This window comes from Tilletiaria anomala (assembly GCF_000711695.1).
Source record: "Tilletiaria anomala UBC 951 chromosome Unknown K437scaffold_138, whole genome shotgun sequence".
NCBI lineage: Eukaryota > Fungi > Basidiomycota > Exobasidiomycetes > Georgefischeriales > Tilletiariaceae > Tilletiaria > Tilletiaria anomala.
Genome location: NW_013546884.1, coordinates 1 through 17,966, shown reverse-complemented (window position 1 = coordinate 17,966; position 17,966 = coordinate 1). Strand labels below are relative to the sequence as shown.

The following is a 17,966-nucleotide window of genomic DNA, read 5'->3' as shown; positions in this document are numbered from 1 at the left end:
TTGCCTGCACTTGAACCTTGCGGACCTTCCTCTGGAGGTGCTTGCGGTTCGTTGCGCTCTTCGGAGGGCGGATCGACGTGCATCATGGCAGAATCATCCATCGAGCCAGCTGCCGAGCGAGCACAAAGGCTCGCCGAAGGTGGGAGAGTTAGGGAAGAACCATCTCGGACCTTCAGTGCTCCTTCCATCCCACCCAGCCGACTCCCTTGCGCCATCACAGCATCGTCTGCCCTCACAGCGAAGACACTTGGACTATATTTGACTTGCCTGAGAGGGCCTGACGCCACATTAAAGAAATGAGAGAGACAACAAGTGCTTGTGTGGTCTCCCTGTCTTTCCGCTCGGTGGCTGATTTACGCGTCGCATTAGGTCTTAATTCGCGACGCGAACAATGGAGCATTCAAGGACGCACTCGTCCAGTGCCTGCAAGTCATATTGCATGTTCAGACTTCTCAATTTAGGGTCCGTATGCATGCATCCTTCAAAGCTTCTAATGCCTTTAAACCATCCCAATCTGGGCCAGCAGAAAGAATAAATAGAGCAAAGCGCATATCAGAGCCAATCCAGCGTTGGAGGAAGGAACGAATGGATTGGTCTCTTCTGTTCACCTGCGATCAAGATGTCGCACTTGCGAACGGCGGTGCCCACGAGGAAAACGCTCGAGGTTGGCTTCGCGCTTGTGAGCGCCTTGCTATCTGAGCATGTCAATAGGATTGTTAACGAGCCGTACATGGTATGCAGAGCACAGGGATTCCTAATAGTTCAGCTGTTAACTTTTTTTGCTACATTTGAACGTTCCAGGATGAGATCTTCCACATACCGCAAGCTCAGGCGTATTGTCATGGCAAATGGGACACGTGGGATCCGAAACTAACCACTCCTCCGGGCATCTACCTGCTTTCCAATTTACTTGCCCGAGGCCTTCAATACATACATCTCCCCCTCACATGCTTGAACCTCAACTTTCTTCGGAGCACAAACTTGGTGCTCTATCTGATCCTACCGCACCTGATCGTAGCGATCCGCCAAGCACTGCTTGAGAAGACCAAGCAACTGAGAATGCATCATGGACGAGCTACAACTGCCAAAGCAAGAGGCGCAAGAATTGGCAACACTCTTTCAGGGCAATTACTGCATCATGTAGTCGATGAGATGCAGCGAAGCGAGCTTGTCAAGACCGTCTTGTCGACCGAAGCGCATGCCATCACATCATTTCCCCCATTGTGGTTCTTCGCCTTTCTGTACTACACCGATGTCGGAAGCTTCGTAGTCGTACTCGCGTCCTACTTTGCCTCTTTGAAAGAGAGACTGATGGTATCCGCCTTGGTAAGTTTAAATTAGCGTTTCCGATCGTGGCCGAGCTTTGCTGACGACTTCCTGTTTCGCAGTTCGCATTGGTCTCACTGACATTTCGTCAGACAAACGTCATTTGGGTCGCATTCATTATGTGGACAGTCCTTCTTCGCAGACTCAAGGAGTGCGGGCTGCACGACCCCCTTGCTGCGAAAGCCACACGCTCGAGTATGCTGGAAGTCATCAAAAGCGGAATGCGCGTGTTCCGAAAGTCGAGTACATGGCGTAGAGTCTCAGGCTCTTTCGTCTACCTGCCTGTCTTTGCCGCATTCGCCCTCTTTCTCAAGATCAACAATGGGATCGTACTCGGAGATAAGACGAACCATGTCGCTGGCCTGCACTTTCCACAGCTTTTCTACTTTACGGCCTCCTCCACAGTATTTGCCTGGCCATCTTTGCTTCGCGCAGGGCCGATGCGCCTCGCGCGATCAACGTTTCAGAGCTTGGTAGGAAGCAGGTCAGCCTTCTTCTCCACCATTCTACTTCTAGTCACCATTGCCGCTAGTGTGCGCTACTTTACAATCTTCCATCCGTTCGTACTAGCGGACAATCGGCATTATCCATTCTACATCCGCAAACGAGTGCTCGACTGGCGTCCTTGGACCAGATATGCCGCCATACCTACTTACTTGGTTTGTACCGTCATGTGGTGGAACCAACTCGCGCAGACGCAGACCCTGCTTTGGCTCATCGGCTTCATCGCCAGCACAGCTCTCACGCTGGTCCCGTCGCCTCTCATTGAGCCGCGATACTTCCTTGTGCCATATGTGCTCATGCGGCTCCATAGTCCGCTTCCACCCGGGGATGAGGGAGCCGAACCGCCTACACAAGAGGCCCACGGCAGAGGTTCCGAGTGGGCAGGGGAGATGACGCATTGGATGCTCGCCAGCTTCATTGAGCTCGCATGCAACATCCTCATCCACGGTGTCACCATGTACATTTTCCTACATAGACCCTTTCGCAGCCCTTTCGAGCCAGGTTTGCAGCGATTCATGTGGTAAAAGAAGAGCTTTACAGCATTTTCTCCGCCTTGGGAGGATGCGCGGTCACTTGTCGTATGTGCGGGTCCTATCAGCCAGCGTGTTAAATGTGTTGATCTAAGTTCCGCCTGCCATTAGATTCCTGGAGTGCATACATGGAGGTCCACCATACTTGGCAGATGTGCCCTCTTAAGACTGCACCTTCAGGTTGCGCAGCACAACCGAGGAAGATGTCTTCGCAAGCTCCCAGCTCAAGCCAGCATGCGAGGCTGGCTGTTCCTGCGCAGCCTATGCGCAAAGACTCGCCCTTAAATGGCCTCTTCAATTTCCTGGGTAATCGTCTTCAGCCATTGCCTGTTGCCCCTGCTGTGCCACCTGCACAACACTTTCACATATACGACAATAGCTACAATGCGGCGAGCAACCCACATACACCCGCGTTTGCTTCGCAAGTTGCACCGGGCTCTCAGCCTATGACAAGCCAAGTACATTATTCACAACCTGCGCATCCGTATTCGTACCATCACGAACAGCCTCCCAGCAGTCAGCTTGTTCCACCACCTCCACACTTATATGCTACACAGACAGATTGGTCACTTCAGCATGCCCATCGGCCTGCGGTTGTTGAAGAACCGGAGGTTGAGCCAGAACCGCAAAATGAGAAAGCTGTTAAGAAAGGTAAGCGGCAGCTTAAGGGGAAAGCCGCACGACCACGACCTGCAGATCCATCAGAAAATGTGGACCGTGGCTCCGAAGATAGCGATCGGGAGGGTAAGAATACACAAGAAATTCTCAAGCGCGTGCAAAGCCTTGAGAAAATGATCAAAGGCTTGCAGGCAGACCACAAAAAAGACTTGACGGATCGGCTGGCTGGTGTGAGAAATGCTTTGCAAACGCATGGTCAGTGCTGAGCTGTTCCAGGGTATGCAAGGTGCTTTGACGATGCTGACATCATTTTCCTCTAGCGGAGGTAAAGATGGAAGAAGTTATCGCAACCGTCCGTGAAGGTCAGAAGAAGGATGAAAGCATCGGCGGGACACTTAGACGTATTATTACCAAAGTTGACGACTGTGAGCGGCACATGGACAACTTCAAGAAGTCCTTCAACCCCAGAAAGGTGGTTCCCACCATGCAAGAGCTGAGATGTGAGATGCAGGGTCAAAACAAGGCGAGTGCAATTCGAATAGAGGGTGTATACTGTCATTTGATTGAATGTGGCTGATCATACCTGTGATTTCCAGAATCTGCAAGAGGTGAACAGACACGTTGGCACCGACGGCCACCTTGCTACTGTGATTCAAGGCATCTGTAACCGGCTCGAAGCCATTCAGATGAATCAAGAAGATCTTCGTAAAACGGTTGAGGAGTCAATCGTGCACTTGTTGCAAGGATCCGGAGCGAAACAGTTCACATCAGGAAGGCCAGCTCAAAATCACCACGAAAAAAATGCAGACCGTGATGAACAGCAACTTGCCATGCGCAAGGCTCAGTGGGTGCGCCTAGCAACACCACCTAATGTTAGCAGTCCCTCGCCATTCGACTTTTCTCAGTATACCCAGCCGAATGAACTGCAAATCGCTAGTGACAATCAAGGTGAGCAATTTCGAACACTTTGAAACATTGCCTCCATGCTGTTCTCTTACTTCTTTTGCCCATTGTCTCTTCTCGAATAGTGCCGCCGACACATGCAGTAGCAGCGCCGACAAGTCCAAACTATTTGCCAAGCTCTCCGACGCCGCCCTCTGCCCAACGGAACGGCGCGTTGCGCCCGCTGCTGAATGTCCGTTTGGTGCACCACTCGCCATCGACCCTTCCAGCTGTCGCCTCTACGAATTGGAAGCGGAAGAGAGTCGGGCAATGGCAGGGTGCTGCATCAGCAAAAAAACAGAAGAGGAGCTTACCGCTCGGAGACAGCAGCGAGTTGGGCTCGGCGGATGAGAGCGAGACGCTGCCAGAGGATTAAGGAGCTTACAATGGTCGCGTGGTCGAAAACACGCGGCCGGCGGCCCCAGTAGCGATGGTGGTGATCAGACAAATTGATAGACGCACGAATTAATGGTCACGGTCAATTGGCTCAGGCTCGAAAGTTCGATGCTTGAAGAAAGTGTAGACGATGTGACCTATGAGGTGAGCGGTGTTGACCGCTAGGATGTCCGTCCGTGTGCCGCCGTGGCCAATGACCCCGTTGCGACACTGCTCCCGTGCTTGTCGCTCCACGCCGGAACCAGCCAGCCAATCGACTGATACCAGAGCATCGCCTTGATGATTCGAGTAATGTATGCCCGTCCCCCGTTGCTACGGTCTTAGGTCTCGTCCATACACGCCTGCGAGAGCTGAGCTGAGAGGGGCCGTGCTTTGTGACCTTGCATCCTGAGCCCACGTCTGTTCTGAGCCAAGAAGGCTCCTGAATACCTGGCAGCTTTGGCATATCAAACGAAACGGCCCAGTGAGGTAGGTCGGAGGTGTCACGATGGACAGTTCGTCGCTGCCGTCGCCGTCGATGGGCCCTACCGAGGTTGTAGGTCATACTTCTGCGGGTTTCACTCATGGGTCGGAAGGGCAGTTACCTTCGACGTCAACATCTCTGTCTCCACCAATATCGCGTGGTGCCAGCTTCAATACGATCACCTCCGCTCCTGCTGAGCATCAGTTGCATTCAACACATATCCCCTTGCCGTTAACATCGGCGCCGTCGTCCCACAGTCGCCGACGCATACCATTTCTACAGCAGACTTCAGTAAAAGCGTCGACCCCGCCCCTTTCCCCGATGCCGGGACGGCATGTGATTGTCAAATGCCCTTCGCCCGATGCCGTCAACCAGCCGATTCCAGACCAGGTGGTACCGATATCTCAGATAGCCAGCACGTCAGGTGCGCCTTGCATCGGTGATCTGAAAGCATACATTGCAGCTCAGTGGCCTGGCAGGCCGCTCACATCTGGTATGCGCTTCATACGTCATGGAAAAGTCTGTGCTGAAGAGGAGCTTTTGTTTCCTCCGGGGCCCTCATCATTGCAGGATGAACAGCAGCGACAAGATGGCGTGCCATTGCATCTTGTTATTCGCGCGGATGCTTGGACTGAAAGGGCATCCTTCTCGCCGTTCTCGCTGCAGCAAAGCGACAGCAGGGGTGGAAGCGGTAGCGCCGGGCGTCCAGCATTTTCACGGCATGCTAGCAGCCAGCTACGATTCGCTTCCCCTGAACAGCTAAGACTGCGCTCCTCTTTCCCTTCAAGGACCAACACCCCTGCCATCTCGAGATCTTCAAGTGTGCAAGGGCTACGATCGTCATTATATCACCCCAGGATGCACGATCACATGGCTTCGGGCCTGCCGCCTTTTAGTCTAGCCACCTCTCCCTCTGCCGTATCGCCGCAGCACATCGAAGACCGCCTCCGCGACTGGCTCTCGTGCGAGGCAATCGCTGTTGACCACCTGGCCACGAGGCCGTCAGCTGCAGGCCCAGTTCAAGGGATCTTGGGCGAAAACGACGAGCAAGTGAACCTGATCCGTGATCTCGCGATCTCCAGCTATTACCTTTGGCTGGAACACTACCAAGCCGTGTGGAACGAGATCTTCGGACAGACGGAGGAGGCCATCGCCAATATATACAGTGGCGACAACCAGTGCAAGCTCCGCCTTTCATTTACGAGAGATGTTGCTGCAGCCTGCGACTATTTTGAGACGCATGTGCTCAGTCTTGGGAGCGCGCCACGAAGACCTTCGTTTGCGACAAAGCAGACGGAAAACTTGCTAGAGCACAGAGAACTTGTTGTTGATGTTAGGTGAGCGTGCGCTGCAGATTCTCCGATACGGGACAAAGTAATGCTGACAGTGATTTCCCTTTGGAAGTGGCACACCGCATGCGCTGAGATACCCAGCGACAGAGTACTTCGATGCGAGAATCGCCTTTCTCTCGGATGTGCTCGCCACTCGAATCGAGCCACTCTCCACACTCTTGCGCCAGCTCGAAAGCTTTTCGGACGATCGCCGCCAAGCAGATTTACTTCGCGCTCTCTTGAACCACGCCCTGGCTGCTGGCGCGGCCGCGCAGCATCAACCAACATTAGGTACTGCCGCAGCCAATGCCGCGGAGCAAGTGGCCGGCGCCGTAATGGAAGAAGCGCGGGGCGCTCAGCGTACCTTGCAGCAAACCGCCGCTGTCTACCTCCTCGCTCTCGGTTCAGTTTTCTTCGCTATATTGCCCGCAGTCCTCTTCCTCGCTTTCCAGACTTCCATCATTTACATCATGTTCATCAAGGATGGAAATTGGCAGGGTTGGCAGAAGAAGATCGTCACTGCCCTGCTTGTTGTAGGTTTTGTGTGCAGGTCCTTTCTGCTTTACAAAAATGAGAGAGCCAGGATACAAAGGGGGCAGAATGGCCACAGGGCGCCACAGCTGAATGCTGGACACGCTGATGGCGGCCGAGACGCGGGGCAGCGAGCGGACGCGCGAGGCGAAGCGGGTGCTGCAGATGGTGCCGCTCCGGCAGTTCGGCCCGCCAGTGATAGAGAAGCGGGCGCAGCACAAGCGCAGCGCGATTCAGCAGCATCAGAAGCTGAGCTGGAAGAGCGGGACGCGAACCCACTCCTGCCACCAACTATACCGACTCGCTATACGGCACACAACCTGCTTGATTGGAACTGGTGGATTGAGCGTCTCGCATTCTGGGGACTGAACGAGGAGGATGCCGAGCTCGGCTTGCGATCCGCGCAACGTAACGACGCTCGCCTGCGCCCTGCCTCGCCATCTGTGCATCGACCACGATTCAGACTCGCACGTATCGCTAAGATTCTCAAGACCTTTTTGATTCTGCTGCTTGTCACGATGATACCGGATGTGGAGCAGCGCAGGCGTGTCGCGATTATCGACCGAGAGGACCTCATCAGACGTACAGCAAGCGAAGAACGCGAACGGAGGGAGCGCAATGCTGCACGCGAGGAGAGGCGGCGAAAGGAAGCCTCAGAAGCGAAGCTTGACGCCAGCGGCCCATCCGCAACAGACATTCCCTCTCCGACAGCATGTACAGCACATCAGATCCCCGCCAACCCCGAGGATGCACCTACTGTGCTCCGCTCGCCCTACACGCAAAGATTGCTGCGTGTAAGGCCGCGTGCACCCGTCCAGCGAAACGTCGCTGCCAACGCCGATGACGATGATGCGTGGGCGGAAGACGACTTCGGCTTCTTCTAGTCTCTCTTTGTTGTTACCTTCTGTTTGTTTAGTCCTGGATCGCGGAGGCCACAAACCATGTAGCATTTCAACAATCATTGTAAACGGCACAATCGCTCTCTGCAGCAGCATAGATTCAAATTACAGTCCAATCGACTCTAGCCACTGCGTCCTCGAAGGAAAATGGGCCATGTACCCCCAATCTTTCCCTTAACACTGTTTTAATCCACGAGATGTCGGGTTCCCGTTTCACGACCGGTGGCAGAAGTTCCTGCTGCAGGGGTAGCGGAGCACATCTCTGAGTTGAGTGCGGCGAAGACGCCGTTGCGAGGCAGTCTGGTGCAATAAGTTCTTCCGGCATCGAAGGGCGAGGGGCGCTGAATGCGAACGATTGTCGAAAGATGAAGTCGCCAGTGTCTTCGAATCTGGACTGCACTATTCTTCCAACTTTCGACTCTTCAGCAGGCGGATGAACTTGTATAGCTGGACAAGTGGCGATCGACTTCCGCCTTGGAGGACCAGCGTCTAAATGCCGGCCCAGGTCAAAGCTACGTCGCGTAAGTAGGCTCACGCGTGACAAACGCGAGAATGGCCTGTTTCCCGTGGTGGGGTCCGTAATACCTGGTACAACTCTCGAGCTTCGTCGACTTTGGGGCGGCATGGCCCTGAGGTTGGAGGAGTTGTAGATCTCGAATAGGGTATACGAGGACCAAGTCAGACCACGCGGAACGTTCACGTCGGGAGAGACGACTGCGCTGAACGTCAGCAGGTAGGCTTGTTCGTGAGAATGAGGCTTTAACAGTAAAAGAGGTTCCAAAGTAGGAACCAAGACAAGGCGAGCAACGAGAAACGCCGCAAGAGCTGGGCCAAAAGTGGCTTCCAGCCATGTCGTGGCCGTGCGACACATGAGAGAGGTGAGATCGATGTCGTGCTGCGCTTGCTGAACAAAATCGCATTGCTGCGCTGATTGTTTGTCTCCTCTTACTAGCTGCGGCGCCCATCCGCTGCACTCTTCTGTCCGCGCTGAGCTCTGCTGTAGCAGCTCCAAAAGAGAGCGGCTACCAATCGATGTGATCGCAGTCTGAAGCTGCTCAGGTGTGCCGACAGCCCCGAATGACTCGCTTCCGTCTGCCTTGGACAAGGTGCCAAGCTCGACCATTGGGAGCATGTGTCGGCGGATGGGGTCAACTGAGATCTCCAAGCCTGCTCTGAGCGATGACCGCGCAATCAGGATGCCAAGATAGCAGCTGCCTGGGCGAATCTGTCCTTTGGAGGGTCCATTGTCGAGAGCGAACGACGAGATGCTAGAGAGCAACTGAGCAGGCTCCGGCTGAAGGCCAATCTTGTCTGCCAGGCGACGACCCACCGGTCTTGGATCCGCAAAGAAGAAACCACGTTGCAAGGCAGATTCTAGTCCTGTGGTTGGCTCCACGATGCGCGTGAGAACCATCATTTGCCCTAGGGTGCCCGAACATCGACGACGCCTGTTGGGGTGGCCACTCTTCATCGGATCGGTCTCTGCGCGACCTAGATCCAGTACAGAGTGAAAGAGCAAACCAAGCTCCGCTCGCTCACTACCATCGCAGAACAGTTTTTCCGCCAACTCTTCAACCGCTTTAGTGAAAAGATCTTCAAAGCGCCTGTTGCCTCGAGAACATCGTAAAAGCACATCCGATTTGTAGCCTTGCGATGTCCCGCTCTGTTCCATAGGGCCTTCGTGGATTCGGCACGCGTCATTTGGCCATGTGCACTCGGATAGTCCACCGCCGAGAAGAAAATTGTTGAGATCGTTAATGAGACGTGCGTCAACAGTTTCAGGAGCGGCCGGGCGGAGCTTTGAAGACCTCGCCGTCGATAACGAGTCAGAGCGTGTCTTTGTGCCAGTGCACCCGAGAGAGGACTGTGTCCGCCAATCGACGGTTAAATGAACGCACCGCGCGAACACCGGTTGCAATGCGGAAATGGAAGTGATATCCTGAGCTGAAGGGGTTGGTTGATTTGACATAGTGGTCTTTTTACTCTGGCACCAAATAATGAAGCGAGCAGTGAGCGAAGGAGTAGCGCATGCATCTTGAGCAGGGCGTGGAAGGCTCGGTGACAGTGTCGGGGAAATCAAAGGAGCGTCCAGTTTGTTCAGACGGACCATTGGAACGACCCCATGGCTGTCAACCAGCACGTTGCCCTGCTTGTTGAAAAGGAAGACTGCAAGCATAAGGGGCGAAGCCTTGCGATGTTGAGACTGCTTTCTGCTCGATCGATGTGCAACCAAGCCGACGCAGATGAGGATGAATGCCAGTCCTACGGAAAGGCCGGCGGCCAGTTCGCTGACGAAGCCGCGGGCAAGCATCCCAGCCCTCCATCGACCAGGGTTCAAGAGGATATCGGCGAGTTGATCGGTCGTAAGATAGAATTGGGTGCCAAAACTCGCCGTGTAGTGCATCAGGCACGTGCCACCACTAAGCACAAAAGCCAGAGGAAGCCTAGCCCAGCTGTTATCGAGGAGTCGTGGCTTGAGAACTTCAAAGAGGAGGATGAAAGCCGCAACCACAGTAATTTCAGAGGCAAGAATGCCACAGATGACGTATGCTGCGATGTAATTGTATCGCAGGTAGAAGAATGACTTTTGTCCGGCATAGACTGCGAGAGATGAAAAGGTGTTCAGTTACCACCGAGAAATAGTGAGGAGCCCTGCTCTATGGAGAACTCACACATTCCGTTGATCGCAGCGCCGTTCAGGAGGCCGCTCACAGTCAAAAGAAGGATGCGACGCCGCTGGGATAGTGCGGATGAGGCCGAACTAGAGTCTTCGGTGCCTGTCCATGACACAGCTGTTCCTTCGCTTTCGTTTTCACTTTCAGCTACGATGGGTGAGGGAACCATGGTGGCAGCCGTGTCACATATTGACGGCGGCTGCCGCTCTGCATCGTGCTCGTTTCCTTCGATCATCCCTTCTTCGTAACGCCCCCGCCGTGATGAAGGAACCAGCGTGGAGATCGACCCATTCCATCGCTCTCTGAGCGCAGGGGAATGGATTTCATCGAGCTCCGACCGTGGATCAAGTGAAGAAAGCGGGTCTTCGTCTTGCTTCGTGGCCCGCCTTCCTGGCCTTAGGTTCAAGTCGGCTGCTGCTGACCAACGATCAGACTTTTTGAGGCACATGCCAGAAAATCGATCCCAACGAGGGTGAGCAGTGTTGATGCTCATCAAGGCGAAAGAGAGCATCGAGGCGCTGGCGGTCAGGATGAGTCCGATGATGAACCATGGCCCGACATAAAGACTTGTGTGGTAAAAACGGACCTGCGTTAGCGCTTCCATGTTTCGCTCGCAGGAACATCCCGCCAGCCCCACAACTCACAGTGGTAACAGCACGTCTTCTCGCATATGCAGCAGCTGCATCGCGGCGTCATGCGTCATGATCTTGAGGCCTGTCGGACCAAGGACTTGTTCGCCATCGTCCGTGAAAATGAATGCCTCTTGAAAGATGATTGGGAAAACGTCCTGCGGCAACGGGTCTGGAATGCCGAGATAGAGTGCGTTGTTGGCGATGAAATGCATCAGCCATGTTGCTCCTGCTCCAAAGGAGCAGCCTGCCGCGAGCAAGACGACCACGTTCCAGAAGCCGGTATTCCCTACTCGCGCTGAGAGCAATTCTAATGTGGTGATCGACCCATAAAGGGAGACAAGCAGCGACAAAATGATGCGCGTCGGGACATACGTTTTTGATAAAGACACGCCAATGGGTGCTGTCGCCACGGCCGTTGTTGGGTTCGTCACAAAAGGGACGAGAGCATGTCGTTGGGCTGAAGTGACACCTTGAGACGAGGCTGTGACGCCCGGGGGGAAGTTCCCATTACTCCGCTGCCAGTCCGAAGATGAGCCGGAACGCATTAGTGCGAGTATGATTGGCACCATACCGAGAACGAGAATGATGCGCAGAGCACTGTTCCACATTGGCCCTTGAAGCATGGCCCAGAGGCTTTTTGCGCGATAAGGCCATCGCTTCAATGAGGGCCGTGGGCGTTCTTCGTGGTCAATCGCATCGGAGGCGTTGGTCGAGTTGAAATGCACCTGTTCTGCCCACCGCTCAGTTGGTCTTGGCTCCCTGCTGTCGACAGGCGGCTCGGCTGGACCTGTTCCAACTGCGGTCGTGGGAAGGTTCAAGGCCAGGCCAAGAACAGGTCCGCCAACTTCTTTGACCTCTTGAAACCCGTGCTCGTTGTCGCACACCATGCTTTCCAGCCGTCGTCGTGGCCACCATATCCTCCATCGTCTATCTCTCGGTAGCGTGTGATAGGAAGGTGTCGACATCGTCGCTAGCGACCTGCAAATGAGCGCACCGCAGAGGAACGTTGTTCGGGCGCTCCTCAGCGAAGGCAGTCCAATTGACTAATTCCTTTCGCACGAGCCTCTGTTGTACGCTGGCAGGACTTGCCGATCATACTGAACCGAAAGATAAGGCAGGTCGAAGGGTTACGCTGCTTGAGAAGTTGGGAATCATTTTTTGGGATGGGGGATGAGTGTGACCCAGGAAGAGCTGACAAGCGTACTTGCTAGGATGTGAACGACTGGACCCAAACAAGGAGTGCTTCATATGCAAAGAAGCGTTAGTGGCAGTGTCATCGCTGGTGTCCGAGTTTGATCAAGCAGGCCATGCTTAGCGGAGTTCTCAAAGTCTAAAGCTCTCAAGCATGGACTTTGACCTGGTTACGCAAATGTTTCATAATCAGCTTGCTTGACCGAGTGAGTCCAAGGGTGGTGACGATTCAGGCGAGCGATCGCTTCGGGAGGAAATTTGTCGAGCTATACTTGCAATGATTGGGCGACAGCTGTCAATCGCTTGGACCCTCAACCAGACTTGGGTCAGCACGCATGTCAACGACAAGTTATGGAAAGCTCGGCCCAAACTTGGCTAATTTCCAGCCATGGAAAATGGCCAATTATCGAAAGCAGCATTGAGACCGCCGTTCCGACAAGATGCATGAGGTATGGCGACCATCCCCCAACCCTGATAAACTTTGGGGGCCAACGATTCAGCACAGGAGGCCTCTTGCGATGCTGTTTTTCCGTTCGAAGCTTCGCGGCAGACATGGGACGTATGTACAGTTAGCGAGCTAGTGAAATGCTTCTGGGATGCATGTTTGGTCATGAGCAGCAGCCGTTGACGACACTTGCAGTTCCTCCTTGGTCACCCTGCCAGTAAGCGACATCGCCATTTGCTTTTCGAAGATCTGTGTACCGCTTTAGAGCTGCCAAGGGAGTTGATGGCAGTCCTGACGAACTGGCAGGCTCAGGGATAAAAGCACAAGGCGTTACAAGCCTAAACTCCGCAGAAAGTTATCAATTGCAGCAAGTCGGCCGGTGGCTGCTTAGCAGCTGCCTGTCGCGGTCAGCACTATATGTGCAGACGGCCGCAGATGATCCAGCCCAGAAATTCGGTTCCGTTGGCGACACGGGAGAGATATGTCCGAACGCAATCTGTTGCTAAAGGAGTAAAAGGAGTAAAGACACCGCCGGCTTGCGCCTGGTCGTCGGACTGTTGTCGTTTGATCCATCCGCATCACGTCAAGCAATAGGATGCAGAGATGACTTTGACCGTTGGGGTGTCCTCGAAGCGGTGATAAAGTTCATCTACAAAATGCAACGAATGAATCTTCCCGTGACGCGTCCCTTTTCATGGTCACGTGCATGCGCTATGTTCCATTCTTTATTTTCCTTCTTTCGTTTTCTCCAGAATGGCATGGGATCCTTAACGATTACATACTTCATTTATGTTGGCTATTTAAAACAGGTCTGCGCACAGGGTAGACGCAAGTCTCTCCCAAACCCTAGATCCTGATTCCAATCTATAATTAAATAACAGGCGCAAGAAAATGGGGATTCCCAAGAGTTTATTGAGCCGGCTGAAATGTACGTAGTTCGTACGAGACTGCATTCTACTGCAGATTCGGTGTGAAATGGCGCGCTTTCTTCACCAAAACAAAAGAAAAACAGAAAAGTTCGTGATCCCAATGTTCTTAGGTGCTTCCATTTTTTAATGTACATTCAGTGAATAGTTGGCCGTCCAATGCTTGGCAGCAGCATGGTGGCGATAATTCATGCTGTATGCTCTGAGGCCGACACCGATGTGCGGCTCTGGCAAGCTGAGGACGACAGACATACCCTGCATCGTTGTCTGAGCGCTGGGAATTGCGCCAATGCCGGGCAGAAAGAAGAAAACGTCGCGACCGTCCGGGCCGGTGCATAGCGACTCGCTTCGGGCAGACATTGAGGCGCAACGTGTCGATGCGCAACCGGGCGACGACGGGTTTGACATCGCAGACGCTCTCCTAGCAAGTTTGGATGCACGGGACGCTGCATCTGCAGACAGGCAGAACAACGCTGAAGAATCTGAGGCTGCGAGTACAGCTTCAGATGGCAACCGACAAAGCGGGGACGCCTTATCCGTTTCAGGAGGGCCAGCTTCGCATGCTCAGGCGCAAGGACGTGCGAGCGGCACCTCCCTTTCTATCCCAAGCCAAGATACAGGCGGCTCCCTTTCTCCATCTACTAAATCTGAAGCCTCCAAGAACCCAGGTAAACGTATTTCTCAAGACCTCAAGGCCGCGTCAGGTAGATTTCTAGACGGAATTCGGAGTCACATCCATGCTGGCACTTCAGCTCCTCACGGCAATTATGCTAACTCCCAAGGGTGCGAAGGGTTATCGAGCGTTTTTCATGCACGAAGGAATAGTAATGCACCTTCGCCAAAATTCCAAGTTGGAGCGCTTCCGGTAGATGAGAGCTCTATAGCGAGTTCCGCTTCACCCTCGCTGCAGCAGTCAGGACTGGGGTCAACAGGCCGCAAGCCGAATCGTGCTAAAGTGCGGCTGGAGCGCCGTGCTGCAGCTTCCGAAGCAGCACGTCAAGAAGCCGAAATGGAGCTCAAATCAAATGGCGGGAAGCCTGACGAAGCGGCAATCGAGCGGCGTGGAATCGACGAGCTGTGCCGTGCCTTAGGAAGGGTAGTGCACGAAGTCGAGCCCGACGGTCATTGTCTGTATGCTGCTGTTGCAGACCAGCTGAACATCCTGCGAGGCCTGGTATCCATCACCCACGGCGCACGCCACGCTACAGGCGGAGATGCGGAAGCGCTCACGTACAAAGATACAAGGAGAGCCGCCGCAAAGGAGATGAGAGACAACCCTGATGACTTTATGCCTTTCATCTCAGACTCGGATGAGAAGATGGCTGGGATCTTCAATTCTGACACAGGGAAAGCCGGCAATGATAGTAAAGATGAGCAAGATAGTGAGTATGTGCAGGTGGTACTAGCCAAGCCTTAAAACTGAGATCAAAGTATGTTATCCTGACCTTGTTGCAATCCCTGCTCATTCCATCAGGAATTTACTTCTCTTATTGCGACGCAGTGGAGAACACGGGCGTCTGGGGTGGCCAGCCAGAAATTCTGGCGCTGTCACGCGCCTTCCGAACGCAGATCAAGGTAGTACAAGTCGGGTATCCAACGCTCAACGTTGGCGAGGGAGAGTATGGCAGCTCAGCGGGAGTCACCGGTGATTCAGCTGCGTATATCAGCTATCATCGCAGAATGTATGGGCTAGGAGAGGTGAGTCTTTGCAAGTTCACATTGCTGCTTATGCATGATCCCTGCTTTGCTGAGCGGTATTAACGCCACCACTTTGCACAGCACTATAACTCACTTCGAAAGAAAGCTTGAAGGCCACAGGTACCTGGGCGATCGATTGCAAAGATGGAATTTATATAGTGACACTTTCAGTGCCTAATAGTGCTTGGATAAATTCGACTGGCCCATTTCTAGTGCTTAGCTTCAAAAATGTTCAACATGAATATTGATCGATTGCATTGAGCATATCGTCTGTCGAGCATCGAGGTGTTGGTGAGAATCGAGTTGTGAGGCAGGTAGAATCTGGATGAAGCAACGTAATCAGACGTTGCTCCTTGTGAATTTGTTTACCTCCTTACTTTCATACTCTTGATCCCCTACAAGCCTTTCTTACACAGACATTGGGGTGCTGCACACGGTATCTCGTGCTGTCCGTGCGTTTCCTAACACTGTTGAGGTGCGTGGACTACCAGTCATGTCGCGACCATCCACCTCTGCGCAGCCTTTGAGCGCATCATCGGCATCAGCCTCCTCGCACACTCGCATCCTATCGTTGCTCGGTTCGACCCTTGTTGCTCTTTCAGCTGGGTCCAACTATGCATTCTCTTCCTTTGCGCCACAGCTGCAGGACATTGCACATCTCACTAGCACCCAGATCAACGTCGTCGGGTTGGCTGGAAATGCGGGTGTGTATTTAAGTGGGCCGCTTTGGGGGCGATGGGTAGACCGTAGGGGCCCGAAGAGGTGAGTTTTTTCCTAGACCTCAGCAGCGGCCCATCATAGACTGACAGCTGCTCGACTTGATGACTTCGTTAAGTGCCCTTATTTCCGGTGCAGTCATGGTGCTCGTTGGCTACTGGGGCCTCTCGCTCTCTTATCAATTGCCACAAGCAATGGAGGGCGAAGAGCCTGCGGACACAAAACTAGCGCCGCCGTCCACGCAGCACCCATTTTCATTCCCGGCCATCGTTTTTCTGAACCTCCTTACGGGTTTGGGAAACTCAGGAGCCTTCACCGCTGCGATGAATGCCCAAGCAAAGTCGTGGGGCGGGAATCGACGCGGCAGCGCAACGGCGCTGGTGCTCTCTGGGTTTGGCCTCAGCGCATTCGTCTATTCGTCCCTCAGTCACACCCTGTTTCCTGGAAATATGCAAGACTATCTGCTGCTGCTAGCGATCGGGAGCGTCGTAAGCTTCCTTATCGGTTTGGCTGTCATTCGCATCTTGCCACCTGCCGCCGAGGGGTCAGCACTCGCCGATGCGAATGGGGAACAGGAGGCAGATGGACCCTACCATCGCACATCGCTTGCACGAAGTCCATCGAGCACAGTGTCGTACTCTCGGAGGCGAACGAGCTCCGATCTCAGCGCGATCGCTTTCGCTCGAGCTGAGACCATGTTGGAGCAAGGCGATGCCGACGAGGATAGTGCCAACCACTTTGCGACGCAACGTAATGCCGACGTATGCCGCGGACATATCACTCGCACAACGCCAGCGTATGGTAACCGCGAAGACGTGGAGCCTGCGAGCCCGTCTGCGGGTCTGCTCTTCGAACCTGAGTCGTCGCGTCGTCGCCAGCCCGGCGCAAAGCGCAATCCCCAGCCTGGTGTGGCCCTCGATGTTACCGGGCTTGAACTCCTGAAGTGCATCGACTTTATACTGCTCTTTCTGATCATGGCGTTCATTTCGGGAGCTGGATTGCTTCTGATAAACAATGTTGGTACCATCACACGCACGTTGTGGCGATACAACCACAATCGGGGGACTGGGAACAAGGGAGCTGGGTGGCCGCTTAGTAGGTATGAAGCAATAGGCTCAGATCAGCTGGGTGCGCTAGCAAAAGACGACGCAGCGGTGGTCCAGCAATACCAAGCTCACCAAGTATCTGCCATCAGCATTGGCAATGCTCTGGGCCGGATCTTCATCGGTGCGTTGGACGCTCTGGTTGCGTCTTATTCCTTCCACTCCCACGGTCTGACTTGCCCTGCCCCTGTTCCCCTTTACAGGCCTAATGGCCGATTTGACTGTCAATCTGTCTGGTAATACGCGCCTACGAGTTTGGATGCTTCTATTCCCTTGCGGCCTTGCAATCCTCTCCCAGTCGCTCGCCGCCGCGCCGAACACTGTGACGTCCATCAAGATGCTTCTCGTCGTCTCTGGATCCACGGGGCTCATGTATGGCACGCTCTTTGGCATCTGTCCCAGTCTCAATCTGGAATTTTTTGGGTTGAAGAATTTTAGCCAAAATTGGGGCTACGTCAGCCTCAGCCCTGTTGTTGCTGGCAACGTCTTCAACCTTCTTTTTGGGCGGTAAGTGCAGGTGTTTAGCCGTTCTGGGCCGATAATCACTTGTAAACTGACCCTTTTCTCTTTGGTTCGGCACAGCATCTACGACTCACATGTCCCAAAGAAATCAGCGACGCACGAATGCGTAGACGGTGAAGAATGCTATCGGGCCGTTTTTGTGATCACCACCTGGTGCGCTGTCGCAGCTACTGTGTTGAGCCTGGTGCTGATCTACCGACGAGCAGGCAATCCAAACCAGGTCCGACGCTACGCACAGCGATAGAAGCACATTGACGCTCTCATGTCATCATGTATGTGTATTCACTGTAAAGCCTCATCGGCCCCAGCATAGCTGATGGCTGGGGTATAAAATAGAAGGAAGCCACGCGTCCTGCCTGAGCTCAGATTCAAAATGTATCATGATTGAGTCCTTGAGATTATTGTGAAGGACGAAAGGAACAGGTGACGATGCATTCAGTGCTGGGGCAACATGGGCGGTGACATCGGCATATCGACGAGCGTCTCCCGGTCCCCTCTGCGCACCCATGCTCAGCTA

The 17,966-nt window shown here is 53.8% G+C and overlaps 6 protein-coding genes across 6 annotated transcripts; 5 read left to right on the top strand and 1 right to left on the bottom strand.

The window, feature by feature from the left end:
• Window positions 1-502: 502 nt before the first annotated feature.
• Window positions 503-2,354, top strand: K437DRAFT_251862 (glycosyltransferase family 59 protein; the record flags this gene model as incomplete). Its single annotated transcript, XM_013384932.1, has 3 exons — window positions 503-733; window positions 802-1,326; window positions 1,389-2,354. The coding sequence occupies exons 1-3, from the start codon at window positions 620-622 to the stop codon at window positions 2,352-2,354; spliced, it is 1,605 nt and encodes a 534-aa protein (XP_013240386.1). The 5' UTR covers window positions 503-619.
• Window positions 2,355-2,537: 183 nt separating this feature from the next.
• Window positions 2,538-4,413, top strand: K437DRAFT_259785 (uncharacterized protein). Its single transcript, XM_013384931.1, has 4 exons — window positions 2,538-3,233; window positions 3,299-3,501; window positions 3,575-3,926; window positions 4,007-4,413. The coding sequence occupies exons 1-4, from the start codon at window positions 2,564-2,566 to the stop codon at window positions 4,294-4,296; spliced, it is 1,515 nt and encodes a 504-aa protein (XP_013240385.1). The 5' UTR covers window positions 2,538-2,563; the 3' UTR covers window positions 4,297-4,413.
• Window positions 4,414-4,803: 390 nt separating this feature from the next.
• Window positions 4,804-7,525, top strand: K437DRAFT_270855 (uncharacterized protein; the record flags this gene model as incomplete). Its single annotated transcript, XM_013384930.1, has 2 exons — window positions 4,804-6,116; window positions 6,184-7,525. The coding sequence occupies 2 exons, from the start codon at window positions 4,804-4,806 to the stop codon at window positions 7,523-7,525; spliced, it is 2,655 nt and encodes an 884-aa protein (XP_013240384.1).
• Window positions 7,526-7,582: 57 nt separating this feature from the next.
• K437DRAFT_38111 (uncharacterized protein) lies at window positions 7,583-12,112 on the bottom strand. The gene is made up of 3 exons (XM_013384929.1): window positions 10,860-12,112; window positions 10,213-10,781; window positions 7,583-10,141 (listed from the first exon to the last, which is right to left on the bottom strand). The coding sequence occupies exons 1-3, from the start codon at window positions 11,810-11,812 to the stop codon at window positions 7,641-7,643; spliced, it is 4,023 nt and encodes a 1,340-aa protein (XP_013240383.1). The 5' UTR covers window positions 11,813-12,112; the 3' UTR covers window positions 7,583-7,640.
• Window positions 12,113-13,558: 1,446 nt separating this feature from the next.
• K437DRAFT_259782 (cysteine proteinase) lies at window positions 13,559-15,341 on the top strand. The gene is made up of 3 exons (XM_013384928.1): window positions 13,559-14,791; window positions 14,884-15,107; window positions 15,189-15,341. The coding sequence occupies exons 1-3, from the start codon at window positions 13,699-13,701 to the stop codon at window positions 15,216-15,218; spliced, it is 1,347 nt and encodes a 448-aa protein (XP_013240382.1). The 5' UTR covers window positions 13,559-13,698; the 3' UTR covers window positions 15,219-15,341.
• Window positions 15,342-15,367: 26 nt separating this feature from the next.
• Window positions 15,368-17,810, top strand: K437DRAFT_276549 (MFS general substrate transporter). The gene is made up of 4 exons (XM_013384927.1): window positions 15,368-15,869; window positions 15,943-17,051; window positions 17,131-17,434; window positions 17,510-17,810. Exons 1-4 carry the CDS (start codon window positions 15,601-15,603, stop codon window positions 17,691-17,693), a joined length of 1,866 nt encoding a protein of 621 aa, XP_013240381.1. The 5' UTR covers window positions 15,368-15,600; the 3' UTR covers window positions 17,694-17,810.
• Window positions 17,811-17,966: the final 156 nt, after the last annotated feature.

Coding starts and splice junctions, on each gene's coding strand:
- K437DRAFT_259785 (XM_013384931.1), top strand. CDS start 2,564: ATGTCTTCGCAAGCTCCCAGCTCAAGCCAGCATGCGAGGCTGGCTGTT. Junction 3,234..3,298: donor AAATGCTTTGCAAACGCATG/GTCAGTGCTGAG, acceptor ATTTTCCTCTAG/CGGAGGTAAAGATGGAAGAA. Junction 3,502..3,574: donor AGATGCAGGGTCAAAACAAG/GCGAGTGCAATT, acceptor TGTGATTTCCAG/AATCTGCAAGAGGTGAACAG.
- K437DRAFT_38111 (XM_013384929.1), bottom strand. CDS start 11,812: ATGTCGACACCTTCCTATCACACGCTACCGAGAGATAGACGATGGAGG. Junction 10,782..10,859: donor GAAGACGTGCTGTTACCACT/GTGAGTTGTGGG, acceptor TTACCACACAAG/TCTTTATGTCGGGCCATGGT. Junction 10,142..10,212: donor CGCTGCGATCAACGGAATGT/GTGAGTTCTCCA, acceptor CATCTCTCGCAG/TCTATGCCGGACAAAAGTCA.
- K437DRAFT_259782 (XM_013384928.1), top strand. CDS start 13,699: ATGCCGGGCAGAAAGAAGAAAACGTCGCGACCGTCCGGGCCGGTGCAT. Junction 14,792..14,883: donor TAGTAAAGATGAGCAAGATA/GTGAGTATGTGC, acceptor TCATTCCATCAG/GAATTTACTTCTCTTATTGC. Junction 15,108..15,188: donor GAATGTATGGGCTAGGAGAG/GTGAGTCTTTGC, acceptor CACTTTGCACAG/CACTATAACTCACTTCGAAA.
- K437DRAFT_276549 (XM_013384927.1), top strand. CDS start 15,601: ATGTCGCGACCATCCACCTCTGCGCAGCCTTTGAGCGCATCATCGGCA. Junction 15,870..15,942: donor GACCGTAGGGGCCCGAAGAG/GTGAGTTTTTTC, acceptor GACTTCGTTAAG/TGCCCTTATTTCCGGTGCAG. Junction 17,435..17,509: donor TTCAACCTTCTTTTTGGGCG/GTAAGTGCAGGT, acceptor GGTTCGGCACAG/CATCTACGACTCACATGTCC.